We start from the raw sequence: 20,055 nt of genomic DNA on the forward strand, positions 1-20,055 counted from the left end.
CCAGCTGGCCTTGATTGTTGAATTCCTTTCCACAAACTGTGGACAATTATCTTCATTGTGCATTTCAAGTTATTGCTGCAGCGAAGTTCAATAAAGGAAGGAGACAAACCTTAATGCCTTTTTTTTGTAGAAATCCCAGTACTCAAGCTCATTAAACTGGAGAAATCATATAGCACAAAATGTACTAACATTCAGAAATCATTTTCAAAAGGTTACCATCTTTCTCTATATTGGACATAGGCTATACTAAGGCCTCACAGTGGAATTTACTTTTAAGGAAAGAGCAGGATCTGGTTAGGAATGGATGATTGATCTACAACCTGATGCTCTGTGGTGATTACTTAAGTCATATTAAGTATATACCTTAAGTAAAGGGTCCCCCCATGAGGTGCTGCCAACACCTTTCCTGATGTTTGCCAAGTGTTTTTAGAGCTAGGTGGGGCTTCTGTTCAGCAGAGTTTATGACTGGCTGCTGAAGATCTGATTGGCAGTGCAGATTAAAGGGCAACCTGTTAAACATCACTTCTGCCTGAAATGTTGATGAGTTACTGTTGGATTTATGTATAGACATGCTCCCTGACATTTTGTGGTTGGCTCTGCCGCCAGTGGTGGCCATTTGGCTGTTGTGCTCACTCCCCTATGTCAGAATGCCAAAGATGCTTGCAGGCTCCAAAAGTTTGGGGAATGATTTAATCCTGAATGCAGGATTGCAGCCTTGGTGTTTCACTGTTCTTTTTTAATATTGATATGCAAGAAAACAGTATAATGCAAGAAGAACTATTGATGGAATTTGCAATACCACATGAAAATTAGGAGGGGCAAACGTCTAATTTTGTGGTAGACCAAGAGCAAGTCTGAAGTTCGCTCATTTGCATAGTAAAATTATGTATGGAATTCCTTTCTAAAGCTATGCTCAATATGTGGATCCTGCTGAATTAGACGTGTTTCCTTTGGATTAACTCTGCCTCCAAAAGCAACAAACCACCCACCTCTATTTATGATCTTTATTTATGACCTACTAGTACAGATTTATTTATTTGTTTCATTTACTATACCGCCCTCCCCTGAAGGGCTCTGGGCTGTGCACAATAGTATACTAAAACATCAAATGTAAAACTGCATAAAAATAACTTAAAACTATTAAATTTATGTAGAAACAGTGGCATACAAACAATACCAGCATAGCCCAACTGCAAAGGAAGAGAGAGCTTTCCTAAATACTGGCAGATTTTAAATATCCAAAATTGGTTCGACTGCATTATACTGCTGAATTTTGCTATCCGCTCTTACATTCAGTGCATGTAACCTGGTTTCACTAAATGTGCAGAAACCGAATTGTCTAAAAATTTAACGTTGTATAATGATGACCTGTTCTATTTTTTCCTCCATAAGGGTCACTTTCAGATCCACCTAATATTGCGGGATTAAGTCACTTTTGTGAACACATGTTATTCTTGGGAACAAAAAAATATCCCAAAGAAAATGAGTACAGCCAGTTTCTTAGCGAACATGCCGGGAGCTCAAACGCTTTTACCAGTGGAGAACATACCAACTATTATTTTGATGTTTCGCATGAACATCTGGAAGGTGCTCTGGACAGGTAGGCATATCTAAAAATTATTCCAGGAAATACTCTTGTTGGCTTTTGGCACTCACCAATGACATCAAGTTGTACAAAACACATCAGCACTGTTTCATAGTATATTTTGCTCATAATATTGAAATTAATCAAGTAGTGGAGACTATGCCTGAAATAAGCCTTAACATCTTATTTATGAAACTAGTAAAATGAAAGATTTTTATGAGATTAGCCTCATCATAAGAAATATATTTTCAGTGTTCATATTTTTGTTTTTCCATCGTATAGTGTTCATATTTTTCATGTTTTATTAAATATTCTACTGTTTGCTTACCAATCTGTAAAAATGTTATACATAAGAACTTGTTGCATAAATATATTCTGCTTATGTTTTTATGTACTTCATATTTATCAGCTGGCTCTGAAAAGGCTCTTCTTTACATTGTATTTTGGTGACAGAGGGGCATATTCATGCTAAAGCTATTTAACATTAAATAAGTCCTACTGAACTTCTGAGTAACTGTATTGGCTACAAGTGATTTACTGAACAATCTCTTGGCCTTGGTTAAGAGTGCAGCCAGTTTATAAGACTGATCTAGCCATTTAAAAATCAAAAGAGAAGGTAAAAACCTAAGAGTCAATGGGAAGTTCAATAAAAAGGCCTTTTAAGATCAAGGCTCAGGACTGGACTTGTTGAACCAGGGCCAAGTCCAGTGAAAGTACAAGGATCCCTTAACAGATTAAAATTAGCTTCTGGGAGAGTTCCAAAGTCATATCTGTAGGAGGTCTCCCAGAAGTTGATATTTCACAAACCATGATTCCTAAGGGATATCTGCATAGGAACAGGAAAGAAGAAGAGCTGGGGTAACAAGAATCTACTAGTAAAACACCCACTCAGTGTGTGGTTGCATATAGCTGCCTTGTTGAAAGCCCAGTGCATCCACTGGACTGGACCAGCTGCTGTACCACATAGTCCTGGGGCTCAGGGCAAGCAGGAGCCTAATATAAAATTGGCTATCCTCCCAGAGCATTCATGCATTTATTTATTTCATTGGATTTATATCCCGCCCAATTCCTAAAGGTTCAGCCCAACTGAGTAACAAAAAGAGATGCACTCTTCCGCACTGTTAAATTCTAAAAACTGTAATTATGGGTTCAGTGTGCTAATAACAGAAAATACATTACCTTTCATGTAGGTTTGCCCAGTTTTTCCTGTGCCCTCTGTTTGATGAAAGCTGCAAAGACCGAGAAGTAAATGCTGTGGATTCTGAGCATGAGAAGAACTTAATGAATGATTCATGGAGACTCTTTCAATTGGAGAAGGCTACTGGTAACCCCAATCACCCCTTCAGCAAATTTGGAACAGGTGTGTGAGAGAGAACATAGTTTTCTACCTATCTCCTCATGCTCCGTCTTGAAAGAGGAGGGAAGAAACTGAACATATTTATTTTGCCTCCAAACCTTTGAATTGTGATGCTTCAGCACACTGTTTATATCAAATAAACAAAAAAGGGAACTTGTCAAAATAAGGAATGAACTGTAGTGGGGAGTGTGGCATTTATTTGGTACAGCCTTTACTGCTATGATAATTACTGCACATGATTCCCCTTTGAAAGTAATGGAGTGTGTTGCATAAATTTAAAGGAGATGACATTCATTTTATTCAATTTAGAAGAAACGTTAGTTTACCATTTGTTAGGAATGCAAGCTAAGCTGTTTAAATCAATTAAGGCAAGTAAAAGCCGTAATTAAGCCAAAATACAGGGATATAACATTGGATAGTTAACACTGGATATTAGAAGCCTATTTTTTTTATTTGCTTAATAACTGTCTAAACTGCTCTTCATTTAAAACCATTTCAAGTTCTCCAAGATTTTGGTAGAATTAATTCAGCAGAAATTGCCTTTCAGTTTTCATAGCCAGTGTTTAGATTTGTCGCTCTTTCGTCGCTGCAGTCCTATAGCCACTTCGGTGGGAGTAAACCCTATTGAATAATATTAGACTGACTTCTGTGTAGAACTGCTTAGGATGGTTCCTAATGGAAAATGGCTGGGCATCACTTTAGAGTGGGCAGTGGCAACATGTAGTCAGAGCCATTGATGTTGGTGGTTTTAGCCCTGAATAACAGGGAGCAGGACAACAGAAAAGTTTGCATTTCAGTGTGTCCCTCAGGTATGTAGTAGCAGTTGTTTGCATGCCCTTGATATACTTTCTTCTGCCTCTCTTCACTACAGCAACCCACACCCTGTCGAACCGCCCAATTATGTTTTCCAAATGGAAGCAGCATAGCTATGAGAATTAGAGTAGAGGCAGAAAATCAAAGAGAAGCTGATATGTTCTTAATCATTGTTGTTTTGTGCTTACCAGTTCTTATTGCTACTGTTTGTGAAGTGAGTTGATCATTCTGTGCCACTTCTGTTCTCATCCTTTCGGGTCATCATCCGCCCATCCCCTCACACATATTATGGTTTCTTGCCTGAAGCCAACTCAGTGATCGTTCTGTTGGCTTGGAACTTTTTGCATGGCACTGGTGTTTCCAGTCAGCATTGTGAAACTAGAAATTCTAGCCTTGATTTGCTTTTTCATTGCTAGAAGATCACAAAGTATTGTCACCACTAGTAATCATGACAAGACTCGAACTCTGATCAGCTTGCTCATGTGCCATGCCATCCTGTAATGTTTTCTCAGCAGTAAGTCCTGCTGCACCTTAGAAGTAAGTTTTAGGATTGCAGTGTGAATTGCTTTAGTATCTTATGGCATGTTTTAAGCCTTGAAGAGTAAAAATCCTAGAAATTGCTGTCAGTGTATTCATATAAAAATGTTAGATCTTATGAATTGTGGGAGCTTCCTTTCCCTTGGCCCCAGTCTGATAGTGCAACAGGGTAATCTCCTGTTCCCCCTCTATTCCCTCCCCACCATCTGTTTCTGCACAGTCCTTTTCCACACCTTCCAGATCTGCTGCAGTGTGTTTGTTTTGTCAGTGGGAACTCCTGCCTACAGCTTGTCTAACTCCTGCTGTTCATAATATGGGCATTCTCCGGAAGGCTCAAAATAGGCTTGCTTGTGCAGGCAGTCCTTTGAGAACCAGTGTTTTGCACACTTCCAGATATCAGCAGTCTCCAAGTACCTCAGCTGAGCCACAGCTAGTCTTGCCAAAGTTATAATAGGGCCACTTGAATAAATATGTCAATGACAGAAGCACAGCTTCATTTGAGAGGAACACTAATAAGAACAGCATGTACGTTGCAATCTACCTGGCAATATTGCTAGTCTTCATTCTGTGATCTGACCAAAGACTAGCCTCTAGCTTGGATTCAGTCTATGTTTTCCACTAATTGAAACCATGGGGTGGGATGGAGGGGCCAATTTGCACAGGTTCCCCACTCTCACTGTTCCCCCATGCTGTTTACAGGGGTTTGTTCACCCTTAAGAAGGCAGGACTTGGGGGGAGATATGGCAAGTTGCAGCTGAATCCAGGGGATTCCCTTGCCTAAACCCTGTTGCAAGACCACAAATTGGATCCAGGCCACTGTTGTGATTGCAGGGATTAATGCCCTTTAGGAAAGGCTAGTTCTGCCTTCTCTCTCTTTTATTATGATCATGTGACTTAAAGCCTTAGACTTGACTGGCTGCCTTACTTTCTAGGAAACAAATTTACTTTGGAAACAAGACCAAACCAAGAAGGAATAGATGTCAGACAAGAGCTATTGAAGTTTCACTCTACGTACTATTCGTCAAATTTAATGTCTGTGTGTGTTCTAGGACGAGGTAAGAACGCCAAAGTGTTTATGTGAGGTAGCTTTATGAATAAAAATCTATTGGAACATATTTTGCGGTGACTTGAATAAAGGAAGTTATTAGTTCAGGATTCTCAAAGATTCAACCACAAATTTGTAAGTCATGAGAAGGATAACTGAGCAAACATGCTTTCATGAGTACTTTCACCTGGTTTAAGAACATATTAAAATGGAAAAACTGAGATCTGCAAGTATTGTTCTTCGCAGGTGCTTTTCAGGTCTTTCCCTTCCAGTAGCCGTCATGCATGCCTCACAAAGCTTCTTCCTCCAGGGCAGGGGTAGGGAACCTTCGGCTCTCCAGATGTTCAGGAACTACAATTCCCATCAGCCCCTACCAGCATGGCCAATTGGCCATGCTGACAGAGGCTGATGGGAATTGTAGTTCCTGAACATCTGGAGAGCCGCAGGTTCCCTACCCCTGCTCCAGGGGATTCTCTGCCCCATGATACCACACAAGGCATGAGCACCTTGCCTTGAAAGAAAAAAAATGGCAACTGCCTTACCTATGCACACGTAGAAACAATCCAGTGTATTCCAGGTGATGAATGAACTCTTTTCTGACAGCTGCTCTGGAATTTCTCTTATCCTTAAACCATATTATGGGGGGGGGGGGGGGTTAAAGTCTATTTAGTGACTATGCAAGTCTTTTATTGTTTTATTTTTGCAACTCTGCAGGAGTAAATGCGGTAGTGTACTAAGCTAATACATAATTTTCGACAGTAAACATTTTCAACAATTTTACTTTTTGGGTATAATTAAGGTCTTGTTTGTTTAATGTGAATTTTATTGCAGTTATTATCTCTAACTGTGGAAAGGGGTTGTGTGCTAATGAATGTACTTGTTTGCTCATTTCACTGAGGTAGAAGTGTATGGGGGAGAATCCAAATAGCAATGCAGACATATAATGCAAGTCCATAGTATAATGGGTCCTTAGTATGTAATGGGACCATAGTATAATGGGTCCGTCCTTTCTTACACACTATTTTCCTGTACTGTGGTTCAGTTCTAGGTTGACTACTGCAAATTCTATACTCTTTTTCAACAAAAAGATGACAGTAAATTTGTATATGGATCTGCCATTTCCTGGACCTTCTTCATAGTAGAATGCTCCCTGGAGGTCATAATGGCTACCTAGAAGAACTAGGCAGGCACTAGGACCCCTACAAAGCATTCATCTACAAAGAAGGTTCAGGAAATGGCAGATCAACATACAAATTTATTGTCATCTTTTTGTTGAAAAAAGTATTGTAAAAGGCATTCAAATTCCAGTACACCAAACCATAGAAATGGAGGATGAATTTACAAGTGCAAGGAAAAGAGTATGTGATCAAATGATGCCTTCACAAATCTTAAACAATCTTTTTGCATTAGAAGGGACACCCCCAAGAAAAACTCTCTAACACAAGTTACCATGTTGTGTCTTAAACTGTTTCTATGTAGAATCACTAGATGAGTTGACCAACTTAATAGTAAAGCTGTTCTCTGAAGTAGAAAACAAAAACGTTCCATTACCAGAATTCCCTGAACATCCCTTTCAGGAAGAACATCTTCGGGTAGGTTTTGCAATCTTAATGTCACATTTTCATTGTAGAACTGCAGACTTAAATTGGAAATATATTTTAGTTTTATATTCATTCCTCGATTAAATATGGGTAGGGTTTTAAGTGTGATCAGGATTAGAGAGAATTTGGGCAGTGTGATGGTAGGAGATTAGAACTAGTGGCATGCTCAGGAAGCATGGTGTGTTTCTTATTCATTTGGGTGGAGGCAGTGCAGGTATAACTAGTAACTTTGTGAAATATTAATAATTGTTCTGATGGAAAATGCAGTTGAGCAATATTTATGCAGCATTATATTCTGTCTATGAAATAAATATGCATGAAGTAATAACATCTGGTGCATGTGCAGGTATGTTGTAAACATAAAGCATAAAGGCAAAATGCTATTTTAATTTTTTTTTAATTCACAGCAACTTTACAAAGTGGTGCCTATTAAAGACATCAGGAACCTTTATGTCACGTTTCCCATACCAGACCTTCAGAAGTACTATAAGTCAAACCCCGGTCATTATCTCGGTCACCTTATTGGGCATGAAGGTCCAGGAAGTCTTTTATCGGAACTCAAAGCTAAAGGTAAGTTTAGCAATGAAATGTCATTAAGGTATTAATGGCACACTTTTATACAAAGTTACTTCAGTCTCAACCTATTGAAATATGTATAGACTGTAAACATACTATGAAGCCATTGAATGCTTCATTATATTGGTAAGTGGAGTTTTTAAAAATCCTAAGTTTCAGTTGTTGTGCATTCTGTTTGAGTTCCCTTATTGTTGTAATGCGCAACTAGTTTATTCTTAAATCAAGATTTCAGTGTTCTGCATATCTGAAAAAGTGTAAGGTATTCTGTCTGAGGCCTTTTTATCTTTGCTCTTATGATCAGCATACTGTTCCTTACTTTGATTAGAAAATCATGAATATTGTTTGTCTTTTCTACAAGTGCTTTCATAACAATGACTTATATGTTGTAAGTTACTAATTATGAAACTTACACAACCTGCTACTTATTGGCTTAATTCAGATGTAATATCTAACAATCTTTTGGCAACCGAGAACAGTCCTGCAGACTTATAGGTTTCCACATCCACTTCCTGGTTTCCTAGCCAAAGTGATGCCCAGATGTGTTTAGCACCTTGCCTGTAACACATTACTTGAAACCATTGCTTGGAATTGGTCCACAAATGGTGGCTTTGGAGGCTAGGTGTGAAGCATCGTATTCTAGTTTATACATTAATGCAATATGTAGTTAGTAACAAACAGGAAGTTAAGGAGGAACCTTCTATGTGAAAGAATTGGGAATAGGGGGACATGAACCTAGGAGAGTGCTCATGTTTGCCAAACTGTGGTTTGGTGTTATTTCTGTGTGAGCCTTAACCACACATTGTACTTCAGTTCTGTTCTCAGAACATAGATGTAAGCAACTTGGTGGCAACTCAGGGCAAAATTCTCATGTGAATTGAAGCCTGTTTTGTTCTGACGCTTTTTGAATTTTGGGTGTTCTTGGTGATTACTGTGAACATGTAAGTAGGTTATGAATGAATTGACATAAATGTCAGAGAAATATGACAAGGTGACAAATTTATGTACCCACTCATGCTTACTCTACTTATACATTCTTACATAGACTAATTATTGGGTAATATTCCACTGAAACCGACAGTACCATTCCTAGAATTGTCAGGGAGGAGCATGGAAGAATGCTAGGATCTTGTATGAACAGCTTTGTATTACAAGTGGATAATATTACCTTTAATTGAATTAGCTACTGGAAAATACGTTTATTTAGTCCGATTCCACATAGTACAAATATAATGGGTTGACAAAGGGAAATATCCCCATTTAAGCATGAACTTTGCATGGGTCCTGTCCCTAAAGCAGGATTATCCCATGATTTTTCCTGTGATATATATCCTTCAAAAATCTCATGTTGAACCCGCATCTGTGGGAATGGCACAGGTGCTCAACCACTTTATTTTTCCTGCCCTGTCACCTGTTCTCCCCACCTTACGTCATGTCAGTTTCGTTTCTGCTGAGTAGTTGACCGGTGTGGCAACCTGCCCTTTTCGAAATGTTCCCCAAGCACATTTTCTGACCATGGCAGTGACCAAGTGTCATTTCACCCAAGTGTGAATGGCAGTGGATTCACAACAAACGGGGCCGTTGTGAGCAATGGCCCCATTTCCTTTCCTTTTTATTTTTTGGGTGCTCAGAGCACGTAGCTAGGCACATGCACAGCTTGGGATGTGGACGGAATGTATTGCTTTGCTCCCTTTTTGGAAAGTTTTTATTATTTTGTATATCACAATATTGTGGGTGGGTGGGTTGCATTTACATGTGTCGTGGTTTCAAAGCCCTAAGCTTTTTTCCCATGCTGGAGAAATGGGAGGGGGAGGTCCTTCTTGGGTTCCCGGGGTTGCTGTAGATTCTCCACCAGTCGGAAGCGTTCCCTTAGCAGAGGGTGGGAGCAGGCAGAAGGGCAACTGTGGTGATGGGACAGCCAATCAGAACGCAGGAAAATGGAATGTTTGCACCTGCGTGTTTGCATTGTAAAAAAAAGTGGGTTCATGTGAAGGGGCGAAAAGAAAACAGATGTGAAGGAGAAAAACGAAATAAAATAGACCTGGATTCAAAAATAATGGATGTAACCCGTTATTATTATGCTGTGCAGAAATGACGTTAAGAGTGCACAGTGTTGTGTCATAAGTGAAGTCCACTAGAAAAAGCCCTAGCACCCCAGTTTTTAATGTGACATGTTGCTTAAACTAGTTCATGATTATTAAACTAAATCCTAAAGAAGAGCCATTCACATCTCAGGCTAACTGTGGTGAGCAACTGACATATAGGTTGGCATCATGCAGATTAGAAAATGGGTTCCATTTGGATGATGCTGATGCTGTGTATCATTTCCTCCAAAATCTTCTGCTCCGCATAAGCTACCACACATCAGTAAGATCATCCCTTTATCCTGTGCCACCTATTCCCCCATCCAGTTAGAACCTGTTTGGTTCGCCCTATTTTAAAAATTCCTTCAGTTCTCTACTCCCCGCTTGTTGGCATCATGTTTATTTGCATTATATCTAAACACACAATCCTAGATTTCCTGACGGCTTTCATGGCTGGAATAGTTGGCTGTTGTGGGTTTTCTGGACTACGTGGCCGTGGTCTGGTCGGTCTTCCTCCTAACGTTTAGCCCACATCTGTAACTGTCTTCTTCAAAAGATGCCAGCCATGCGTGTGAGCAAAACAACAGCCTAGATTTTCTATTTGTATCGGTGGATTCTGCACGGGCCACTACACCGGCTCCCCATATATGATGCACTCTGAGGTCCGAGCGACCCCAAAAGCGGCCGCCGCCCACGGAGGTTCCTCCGTTTTCTTTCCCCACACTTACCTTCTCTTCTCTCCCTGTGGAGCTCCACAGGGACAGGGAGGCATGCCCACAATGCCCTCCAACCCCCCAAAAGCGTTGCTAATTGAGTGAGGCAGGAAAACAGCATTTCTGCCCCAGTTGGGGGGGGAAGCACTGCGCTGACTTGATGCAGAGGCGGCAGCCGTGCAAACAGCACCCCTGGAATGGTGTTTTTACGGGCATTCTACTGTGCCGAGGATGGTGAAATGTTTTCCCCAAAAATTACATCAAGGATTTGCTTCCTTTCTGTCATTTATTTTCTACAAATTATCCGAGCTGTTACCTTGCCTTTTCAAATTACCAACCCTCGACGTGGCTGGTGAGTCAGGTTCTTGCTTTGACAGATACATTTAAAGTAAGTAGGTGCCAAATTAAATGCTGCTGTCAGGCAGGGATGACAGTAGAATCATGCCCAAACAAGACAGACACTCATCCAGCATGATTCAGGGTCAGCTTGCATGGAGAAGAACTTTATCTGCATCCGTGAACTTTCTCATCAACTTTAACAGGAGGGATAGTTTTGTGCCAATGTTCCCATTATTATGCAAATTGATTTGTCATCAGTATAGCCAGGAAGTAGGTGAGGCCGCTTGGGCAAGAGCTGTGTGTGTGTGCCAGGGTTTATTTGTTCATCTGTTTGATTTGTACAAGGCCCTTTCCCAACCACAGTCATGTTCAGAGTAGCTAACAAGCAGTAAAATATAAAGTTAGACCAACACCCAATTTACTTTTTTTTTTACCAGACATTAAAACTTAAAACAGTGCCCCTATAAAACTAATACTAATGGAGAGAACAATGAGAGAGGGAAAGAGGGGGAGGGGGCACGAGGGTAGGAAGGCTAGCTAGAGTGCTCAGGGAACATTGGATCAGACTGAGGTTCACTTCAAGCAACTTTCCAAACCATTTGGAGCAGATTCATGTGCTTCCTCACACGTGTCAAACTCGCGGCCCTCCAGATGTTATGGACATCATGCTGGCAGGGGATGACGGGAACTGTATTTTATTTATTTATTTATATATCAAATTTCTAAACCGCCCACCCCTGAAGGGCTCTGGAGGGCCATGAGTTTGACACCTATCCTGTCACCTAAACATAGTTTGCTGTGTCATGTGCCTCAGCACATTATGAATGGAACCCTGCCTGATCCTTCTGCATGTGCAAGCTAGTGTGTGTGTGATGCTTTTACTGATTGTCCCTCTCTTGTGCCAGCCCTCCCAACTCCCCCCACCCTTCATGTGTTTCTGAAAGTTTTCCAAGAGCAGCCATTTCCAGGGGACATTTTTAGGCTGTTGCAAGAGTAGGGAAGTCACACTTCCATGGATGGATAGAAATACTTCCATCCAGAAACTTCAGGTGGGATCCAAGCCTTCAGTTAACACTTTACCTCCCAACCAGAATCAGAAGCTCAGTTGAAGCCATTATTAATTTTTGAACAGTCATGAGTGAGGGGGAAGACGTGGGGAGACATATTCACAGTCCTCTGATGCTCAGAGAGTTGTGTGAATTAAACCCCACAATTATCTAGTGTTTATCTTGTGTCAGAACATATTACCCTACTCCTTTCCTAGTGGGGAAAGGCAGCAAACAGAACATCTGGGGTTGGACTGCAGGATGTAGGTTCAGAGTCCTTTATCTAAGGCAGGGTAGTCCAGCTCTGGTGCCCCAGATGTTCATGGACTATGATTCCCATCAGTCCCTGCCAGCATTGGCCATGCTAGCAGGGACTGATGGGAATCATAGTTCATGAACTTCTGGGGCACCATAGTTGGACACCCCTGATCTAAGGACATAATGCTTCCTGCTATTGCACTTTTTTTTGGGGGGGGGGTTGTACATGTAATCTGATTTTGTCACTACATCTGTTCTGCCTTGATAGCATTAGGTGGTAGCAGAACGCAGACATATATTCTAATAGTGGGCCGTGTCCGAGCAAAAAAAATTGTAACCCAGAAAAAATATTTATGTATAATTTCTTTATTTCATAGGCTGGGTGAACACACTGGTTGGAGGACAAAAAGAAGGTGCCCGAGGCTTCATGTTTTTCATCATCAATGTTGACCTCACTGAAGAAGGACTTTGTGAGTGAACCTGTTCCTTTTCTTCAGATGCTTGTGCATTTAGGTCACCTTCACATCATGGGCTGTTTATTTATTTATTTATTTATTTATTTATTATATTTGTATACCGCCCTCCCCGAAGGCCCTGTTCTATCCAGGCTTGTTCTGTCTATCTGGGAAAGAATAATGTATCTTTCCTGGAACAGCCATATGAAATTTGCTGGGATGGACATAACCGGCATCAGGCTAATTTTTTCAAAATTAATCATTTTGAAAACAAAACGTGTTGGCAGTTGAATTGTTATTTGTGCCAACATTTTGGGGGTATGGGGGAGCCTCTGAGGTGTGCAAAAAATTGGTATTGGCCTTGAAAAATATCAGTTTTTCCCAATTCCAGTACTTGACAGGGTAATTGGATTTGAGTTTTTTCCCCCCAGGAATCCAATTTTTTTCAGGTTATTGTTCCCTGTGGGGAAACTTTTATGGATGACAGGAGGATGTTTTTGAGAATACATATACCAACATTTCAACAGAGCTACTAGTGCCTGTCCTTTAAATAACGCTCAGATTTGAAGCAGAGTGGACCAAGAGGTCCAGTTCTTGGGCCCATGAACAGGGTGCCCTCAGCCATCCACCATTATTTCCTATGAAGGGGAGGGGGAAACAACAACCCTCTAAGCTGCTTCCGGACAAACACCCTGCCTGCAGGTGTTGGCCAAATTATGCCTACCATGGAAGAACCAACACATTGAGTCCAACAGAACCATTCCAGAACCTTGCCTTAAGAATCCCAGCAGAACCATAAGCCAATATGCCATGAAACCAAAATCAAACCAGAGAATCTCTGCAGTGGAAACTCCCAGATGCAGAAGGCACTTCTGAAAGCCCAGAAAAACTAATGACAGTGTACTGACACCCAGCAGAATCCAGGGCAACTGTGGCACTGCAGACCCAGAAGAACAAATGGCAGTGTACAGAATGCCTGCACAGAACCTGGGGGCACTCTGGCAGCGGAGGCTCAGTGGGACTAATGTCAAACCAGAGGGTCGCAGTAGAGCAGATCCAATCAAGGGTTTTGTTGGGGGTGTTACAAGCCCAGCAGGACAAATGGTGTTGTGCAAAATGCCCAGAAACCCTGAATGCCATTGTTAACAGTGCAGGATCAACAGGACTAATGTGCATGAAGAGAATCACAGATAGCGGAATAAGTTCGGGGTGGGGGGTGGATTTTGCAAGCCCGACAGAACAAATGGTGTTGTACACAATGCCCAGCAGGACCTGGTGGCACCATGGCAGTGCAAGCTCAACAGGACTATTGTCAAACTGGGAAAGTCAAATCCAAGCACTCAGCAGTGAGTAACTTTGTAAAAACTGGGAAGGGAAAACAAAGCAGCTGACAAGGAAATCGGAGACAGACAGAAGCAGCCTGGCAAGCCCATAAAGCATGCCCAACACACAAAAGTGAAGGAAAGAAGGGGGGGGGGATCCCCAGTAGTCTGTAAATACGTTCCAGAAAATCCCAAATATTTCAGGGATTTTCCAAGACTTTCCCCAAATAAATCCCAGGTGTATTTGGGAAATCCTGAATATTCTTGAAAAACACTGATAATGAATTTTGGGGTATCTTTTAAACTTGGTGTATCCCTTGGACCTACAGATTGTGGAGGGAGATAGGAAGCTTTCCTTATGGATCATAGTAGGAACCAATCCCATAAGTGTCCAATTAGTTTTTATTGTCAGAAATTCTTCTGTATCTTTTAAAGTACAGACTTTGTATCTATTTGTTCTTTTATACGTAAATATAAATGTATACGTAAAGCGTTCTTTTATATGTAAAGTTCCTTTTAAAATACTGAATGTCTATTAAAACAAAGTAATTGATACTTTCAGTAACATCAAATCGTCTTTGCATTAGTTTATTCTGTTTCAGAATCCTGAAGTGATAGGAGTATAAGAAACTCAAAAAACTGTGAAATTTGTTTGGGGAAAAAATTGCATATGCATGTGATCTTTTTTTTTCAGTACATGTGGATGATATTATTCTGCACATGTTCCAGTATATTCAGAAGTTGAGAACAGAAGGACCCCAAGAGTGGGTCTTTCAGGAATGTAAGGTATGATGTTCATTTTCATTTTCAGGCATTTTTATAAATTGCCCACTCTGGGTTTTCTTGCCTTATGAACTCTATGACTAAAAACAAGATTTTCTCTGATAAAAGTATTCCTTCTTGAATTAAAAAAAAGTTCAAACAACAAACATGTAAATATCTGAAATGACTAATTTCGAATATAGTAATTTATAAATTCAGCAAGCTTATCAATATCTCCTACATTTGGGTTGAAATTTTTAAATTTCTTCCTCAGTCAATAGCTTCTCCAGGTTCAGTTGGAAGATTGTGTCCTCATTTACATTGCTGTTTTGTGAGATCTGGAGCTTGTAGCTTGCTGTTGCTCATCATTATAATTAAGTTAGTTAATTGCACACTTTTCTTACTTGTTTCCCTAGACAGTAGTATCTTCCAGCTATGTTATTATATCTATATGCTTGGATCTGTACAACTGCAGGGGACTCAGCTGCAGCCAGAAAGCATTGGTGGAGCTTGCTGCTTCTTCCTTATTATTATGACCTCCTGCCCCTCTAAAAAAATAGCTACTGGATATGAGAGGACCCCCAGAAATCACATGGGACTGCAGTGTGGGAGGGGCGGACAGTTGGAGTCATCCCACCCTATTTCTTTGTGTTTGGCAGTATTAATTATACTGCAGCATATTCAATTGATTGTCATTTTCAGAAAGTGAATGAAGTTAATCTCCAAGCTCTATTTCCCTTATTAGATGAACAAAATAGTCTTGACAATTATCTATAGCACGGAAACATGCATTGCTGTTTTGTCTGTTCTTTCTTTTTAGGATCTAAATGCTGTAGCCTTCCGATTTAAAGATAAGGAAAGACCCCGAGATTACACATCAAAACTTGCAGGGATGCTGCACGTGAGTGACAACATTGGGATATGTAGTATGCAAGACTGAGTAGGATGACGGATGCCGTACGCAGAAAAGTTGGCATTAATTAAGCGTTTGGGTGGGGAGACTAGCAGTGAGATCATATTTCTTTGCCTTCATTTGACAACTTTCATTGAATGGGCAGAGTGATCTAGAAGAGGACTAGTGGAATACTAATTTACCATGTAGTTACTGCTGTGAAAAAGTCATGGTATCCGTGTTTTCAAACTAATGACTCCATGTACAGACAGTGAAACAAGGTGGGCAGTTGTCAAGTCAAGGCTGGAACCCTGATTAATGCTGGGTGTGCCTGAAGAATTTACACAGTTTCCTATTTCCTAGCATTTCTGATCAGTCAGTTCAGATAAACATATAATCAGTGTGCTGAGATTTATGGATTGATTGATCTTGTTCAATTTGTACCTCATTATTTCCTGCCAGCTCAGAACAACGTCCAACAATAATTAAAATATAAATATAACTTAAAACATATGTTTTATGCTTATTTTTAATAAGTTGTCCTTTACAGTACTTACTTGGGACCTGACCCAATGAAGAGGTTGCTATTATTCTGCTGTAGTCTTACTAAAAGGAACATTATCCATCTGTGGGGGACTTTGCAACTCATGTCTGAAGTTTCAGTATTTTATAGCAGCCTTGGCTGCTATGGTCTGTACAGATAAACTGGTTCTGGTGGGTTTTCTGGGCTGTGTGGCCGTGGTCTGGTGGATCTTGTTCTGAAGCTGCAGGCAAAACGTTAGGAGCAAGCCACACAGCCCAGAAAACCCACCAGAACCAGTTGAATCCGGCTGTGAAAGCCTTTGACAATACATTGTACAGATAAAGATTGCTGCAAACCGTGGCTTGCAGGTTAGGGAACCTCTAAGAAATCCATCCTGCTCCTTCATAACGCTGGTTTGGTCTAAATTCTTGTGTATCCCTGTAACTGTTTTTGTTTTTTAAGAAGAGATTTTATGAGCACATTTACTAAGTGCTTACTATATATACTGCAGAAATATCCTCCAGGGGTCAGCATTTACTATTTTTTAAATTCTTTCCGTTAATATAGAGTATTTTTGGAATGGATGGCCTTTTGTTCTCAAATGTTATGCTATACTGCCAGAGGACTGAATGTCTGGGGTTTCTTTTATACAATTTTTAGTGACTGCTATTTGTTTCTTTAATATTATTCGGTATTGATTTCTTCTCCCCCTTCCCCCCCCCCCCCCACAACACTGTAATTTATTTTAGTACTATCCTATAGAAGAAGTTCTTGCTGCTGAATATTTACTAGAAGAGTTTAGGCCTGATTTAATTGAAATGGTGCTGGATAAACTGAGATCTGAAAATGTCCGGTAAGTTATATTGCCAGATTCTGATATTCTGTATTAATTAATGCTTAATAATATTAATAGATACATCCTGCTGAAAATATCGAGCATGATTTCCTTACCTCCTCCTCTTACTGCAGGGGACTTTCCCAGAAAAAGCAGGAAGTGGAGATTGGAGATCAGCTATGGGTAGGAGGAAGTAATCAGTGAAAAGTTCCCCCTCCTTTATCCACAGAAATATTCTGTGGGATCTAATACCAATATTGAACTAAATGCTTTAAAAATAACACAGAACTGCACACATTTGCAGAAGGCATTTAATTTTTCCTTAGTTTATCAGGAGAAAAATACTTAGCATAAAGTGGGTTTGAGGAAAGGGATGAAGAACAGAACAGGTTTTAGATTTAACTTCACTGGCTAGTAATTTCATAGGAGTTCACATTAGAAGGCTTTATAAAAATTGAGAATACAGATTTTTCACTCAAGGAATAATCAATGCTGACAAGGAGCAACAGATTATTTTCTGTACTTTTCCCTTGGACTTACTTAGAAGAACCTCCAGCTCCCATCTAGAGATGAACCACAAATCTGCACACATTCTTGTATTCTTCTCCCCTGCTCCCCCAACACATGGTCCTTCTCTTTTTCTTTAATGTTAACTATACTTAGCCTTGACATTTGAATTGGTCAAGCTGTAGTTAGCTCTTGTCTTGTGTAATCCTGGTTTGAATTACAAATGGGGGACTTGCAGAGGAGTGGCATTTCTTTCCCTTTTTGCTACATTTTCCCTCCCTTCAGTCCAGCTCTGCTTCCCTCTATCTCCATCTTCCTGTCTGATCAGTCTCCCCCCCCTCCCGCCCCAACATATACCAGCTTAAGTTTCAAAATGAAACTTATTCAACCTCATACACTTCCTTAAGTGTCAAAATGAAACAACTGAGATCTCAGGAGCCATTTTAGGTTGTATAGACACCCTCCAAAGATAGTCTTGTGAAACTCAGCACTTTTAAAACTTCTGTGTTTTATTCCCCTGCCTGTAATTTTATTTATTTATTGCAAACCTGAGGGTTTCCTAGTTTGCATAAATATTGAACCTAGTGATGGGTGACCCCATTGTGCATTTTTTTAATTTGCACGGTGGAGCCACACTAGGAATTTGATGTGATTGTTTCGAGAACTATTTCTGATTCGAGTATCATGAAAGCAAATAAGGGGATGTAGAGTTTACAACTCCTTCATGACCTCCAAGACAGTGGTTTGGAAAACCATCTGAATTTAACCTAGCAATTCTGGAGGAGCAGAAAGTTTGAGTGCTATGAATTTGTTCTTGCCTGTCTTGCTCTTCTTTACAGTTACTCCCTATCATTGGTGATGATTTCCAGCCTGGCTTATAATTTCACCTCCCACTTTGCACCCAGCCAATGCATAATAACCAAGACTTGTATGAGGATGCTCATTCAAGCTGTCATTACTGATGTAATGGCATATTCTGTATCTGTTCTGGGATTTGTATTACCTGCTTGGTGCAGAGAAAAATCCAATTGTTCAGTGGCAGCAGAGAGGTCTTCATTTTTAATTAGTGGTAATTGAATTATTTTTACAAAATCAAGCTTCATATTATCTTAACCCCTTCCCATTAGGGTAGATATTATAGTCATTTTAGCCTCCCTCACCCCAGTTAATACTGTAATGATAGACTTCAAGCTTGTATGTACATAAAACAGGGTTTTTTATTTTATTTTTTTGCTGAAACCAGGGTTTTACTGGCATGTATACTAGAAACACTTAGATAAGCAGTGTTCTCTCAATGCCGATGACAGAACAGTTGCCATAGCAACTAATTTCAAAGGGAAATAAGCTTCTCCCAGACCACTGTATTGTGCTTGTATTCATACATAATGCGAACGAAGGCTATGTGGGGTGCTTCATTTATAGCACAGAATCTTCCATCTTGTGGTATTTCTTGGCAGCCAAGGTTAAAATGAAAAATTGCTACTTATTTATGTCTCTGGTTCAGCTCTATTCACTGTTTTTAAGGATTTGTTGGTACTAAATATTGAAATTGATTAAATGTTCCATGGATCTAACTGTCCTATATTCTTCTAATTAACTACCAGTTGGCTCCGAGATGCAGAGCAGTGTTGATAGTAAATATTTTCTCTCGCCTGTAATTGGTTGTGGAGGCTCTTAATTACTCCTTCTATTTTACAGTATCTCTTTCTCCCCACCACCCTACCAAAAAAATAAGCCACCCTTTATTAAAGGGATTTAATTTAAAATTGCTGTCTTTGAAACTCTGAATGTTAATTGGAACCCTAGCACGAGAACACAGCAGATAGCATGGACAGCAAATCACGTTGTATTTTTGGTTGCAGAAGAAAAATTATCTGGCTTGACGTGTCTTTTTGAATATCTTCAGAAATGCTGGAAAGTGGATTCAGGAACGGCTTAAATATATTGCATAAGTGCTGAGAAGGCGATTCAGAACTATGAAAATAAATGAATTGTCAAACAATATTTAGCCTTTTCCCATCAGTATGTGCTAGCTCTTACTCCCCCAGGGCTTACTCTATTCCCTTAAACTAGTAGATAAAGGAAATGATTCTTGCATGTTTTAACGAGGAAGGGGATTGGCTGTCCTTCCCTCTTTTGGTCTCCGTTCACCTCTGAAGTCACTGAGTGTTCTCTCTTTTACCACATATATGTGGTGGAACAATAGCCCTTCTTAGCATTTTTCTCTGAGAGAGGGAAATGAAGCAAACTTCTATGGTTGCGCCATGCATGCAAGCATGCCACTGGCATGTGTGTCTCTCTGCTGGAGGAAAGAAAGGCTGAGAGCCTGCACATACTCAGAAGCAACAGTACTGCAAAGCATTCTTCAGACAGCAGGCATTACATGAAATGAATTTGCTGCATTTGTTCCAGAAGCAAAGGCAGGAGTGGAGAACTTGGGCAGTTCAGTCCTGGGCAGCGGGTGAGAATGCCTGTGCCACGACTGGAGGCTGCTCAGCCACAGCACAGCCATTCTGTCTCCTAAGAGACTTGCTGACTGATGCCAGCAAGCCGAACAGCTTCTCCATGGCTGTGCTGAAACCCAGGCCTTAGGCTGCCGTGCAGTTCCTCAGCACCAACGTAAATGCCCCTTATGCTGGCGTAAGTGGCACTTATATCAGCACTGGGGCCCCACTGCCTCCTCGGCAGTTTCGCCCCTCTCTCAGAATTGCACTGTTAATTATTTAGGACCCGAAGGGCAAATCGACAAGATGAACTGAATAGATAAGAAGTAACAGCAGTTCTCGATCTCTGTGCTGTCTAGCTGTA

General features: G+C 40.4%; 1 protein-coding gene across 5 annotated transcripts in view; it reads left to right on the top strand.

Moving 5' to 3' along the window:
* IDE (insulin degrading enzyme) overlaps positions 1-20,055 on the top strand; it is a 78,766-nt gene that overhangs the window by 27,849 nt on the left and 30,862 nt on the right. For all 5 annotated transcript variants that reach the window (XM_048505146.1, XM_048505145.1, XM_048505147.1 and 2 more), the window contains exons 3-11: positions 1,393-1,600; positions 2,776-2,945; positions 5,225-5,347; positions 6,817-6,929; positions 7,346-7,508; positions 12,329-12,421; positions 14,423-14,514; positions 15,311-15,391; positions 16,655-16,758. In XM_048505146.1, the coding sequence (XP_048361103.1) occupies positions 1,393-1,600; positions 2,776-2,945; positions 5,225-5,347; positions 6,817-6,929; positions 7,346-7,508; positions 12,329-12,421; positions 14,423-14,514; positions 15,311-15,391; positions 16,655-16,758 (1,147 nt within the window). The remainder of the gene's footprint in view (positions 1-1,392; positions 1,601-2,775; positions 2,946-5,224; positions 5,348-6,816; positions 6,930-7,345; positions 7,509-12,328; positions 12,422-14,422; positions 14,515-15,310; positions 15,392-16,654; positions 16,759-20,055) is intronic.

This window comes from Sphaerodactylus townsendi, linkage group LG08 (genome assembly GCF_021028975.2).
Source record: "Sphaerodactylus townsendi isolate TG3544 linkage group LG08, MPM_Stown_v2.3, whole genome shotgun sequence".
Taxonomy (NCBI): domain Eukaryota; kingdom Metazoa; phylum Chordata; class Lepidosauria; order Squamata; family Sphaerodactylidae; genus Sphaerodactylus; species Sphaerodactylus townsendi.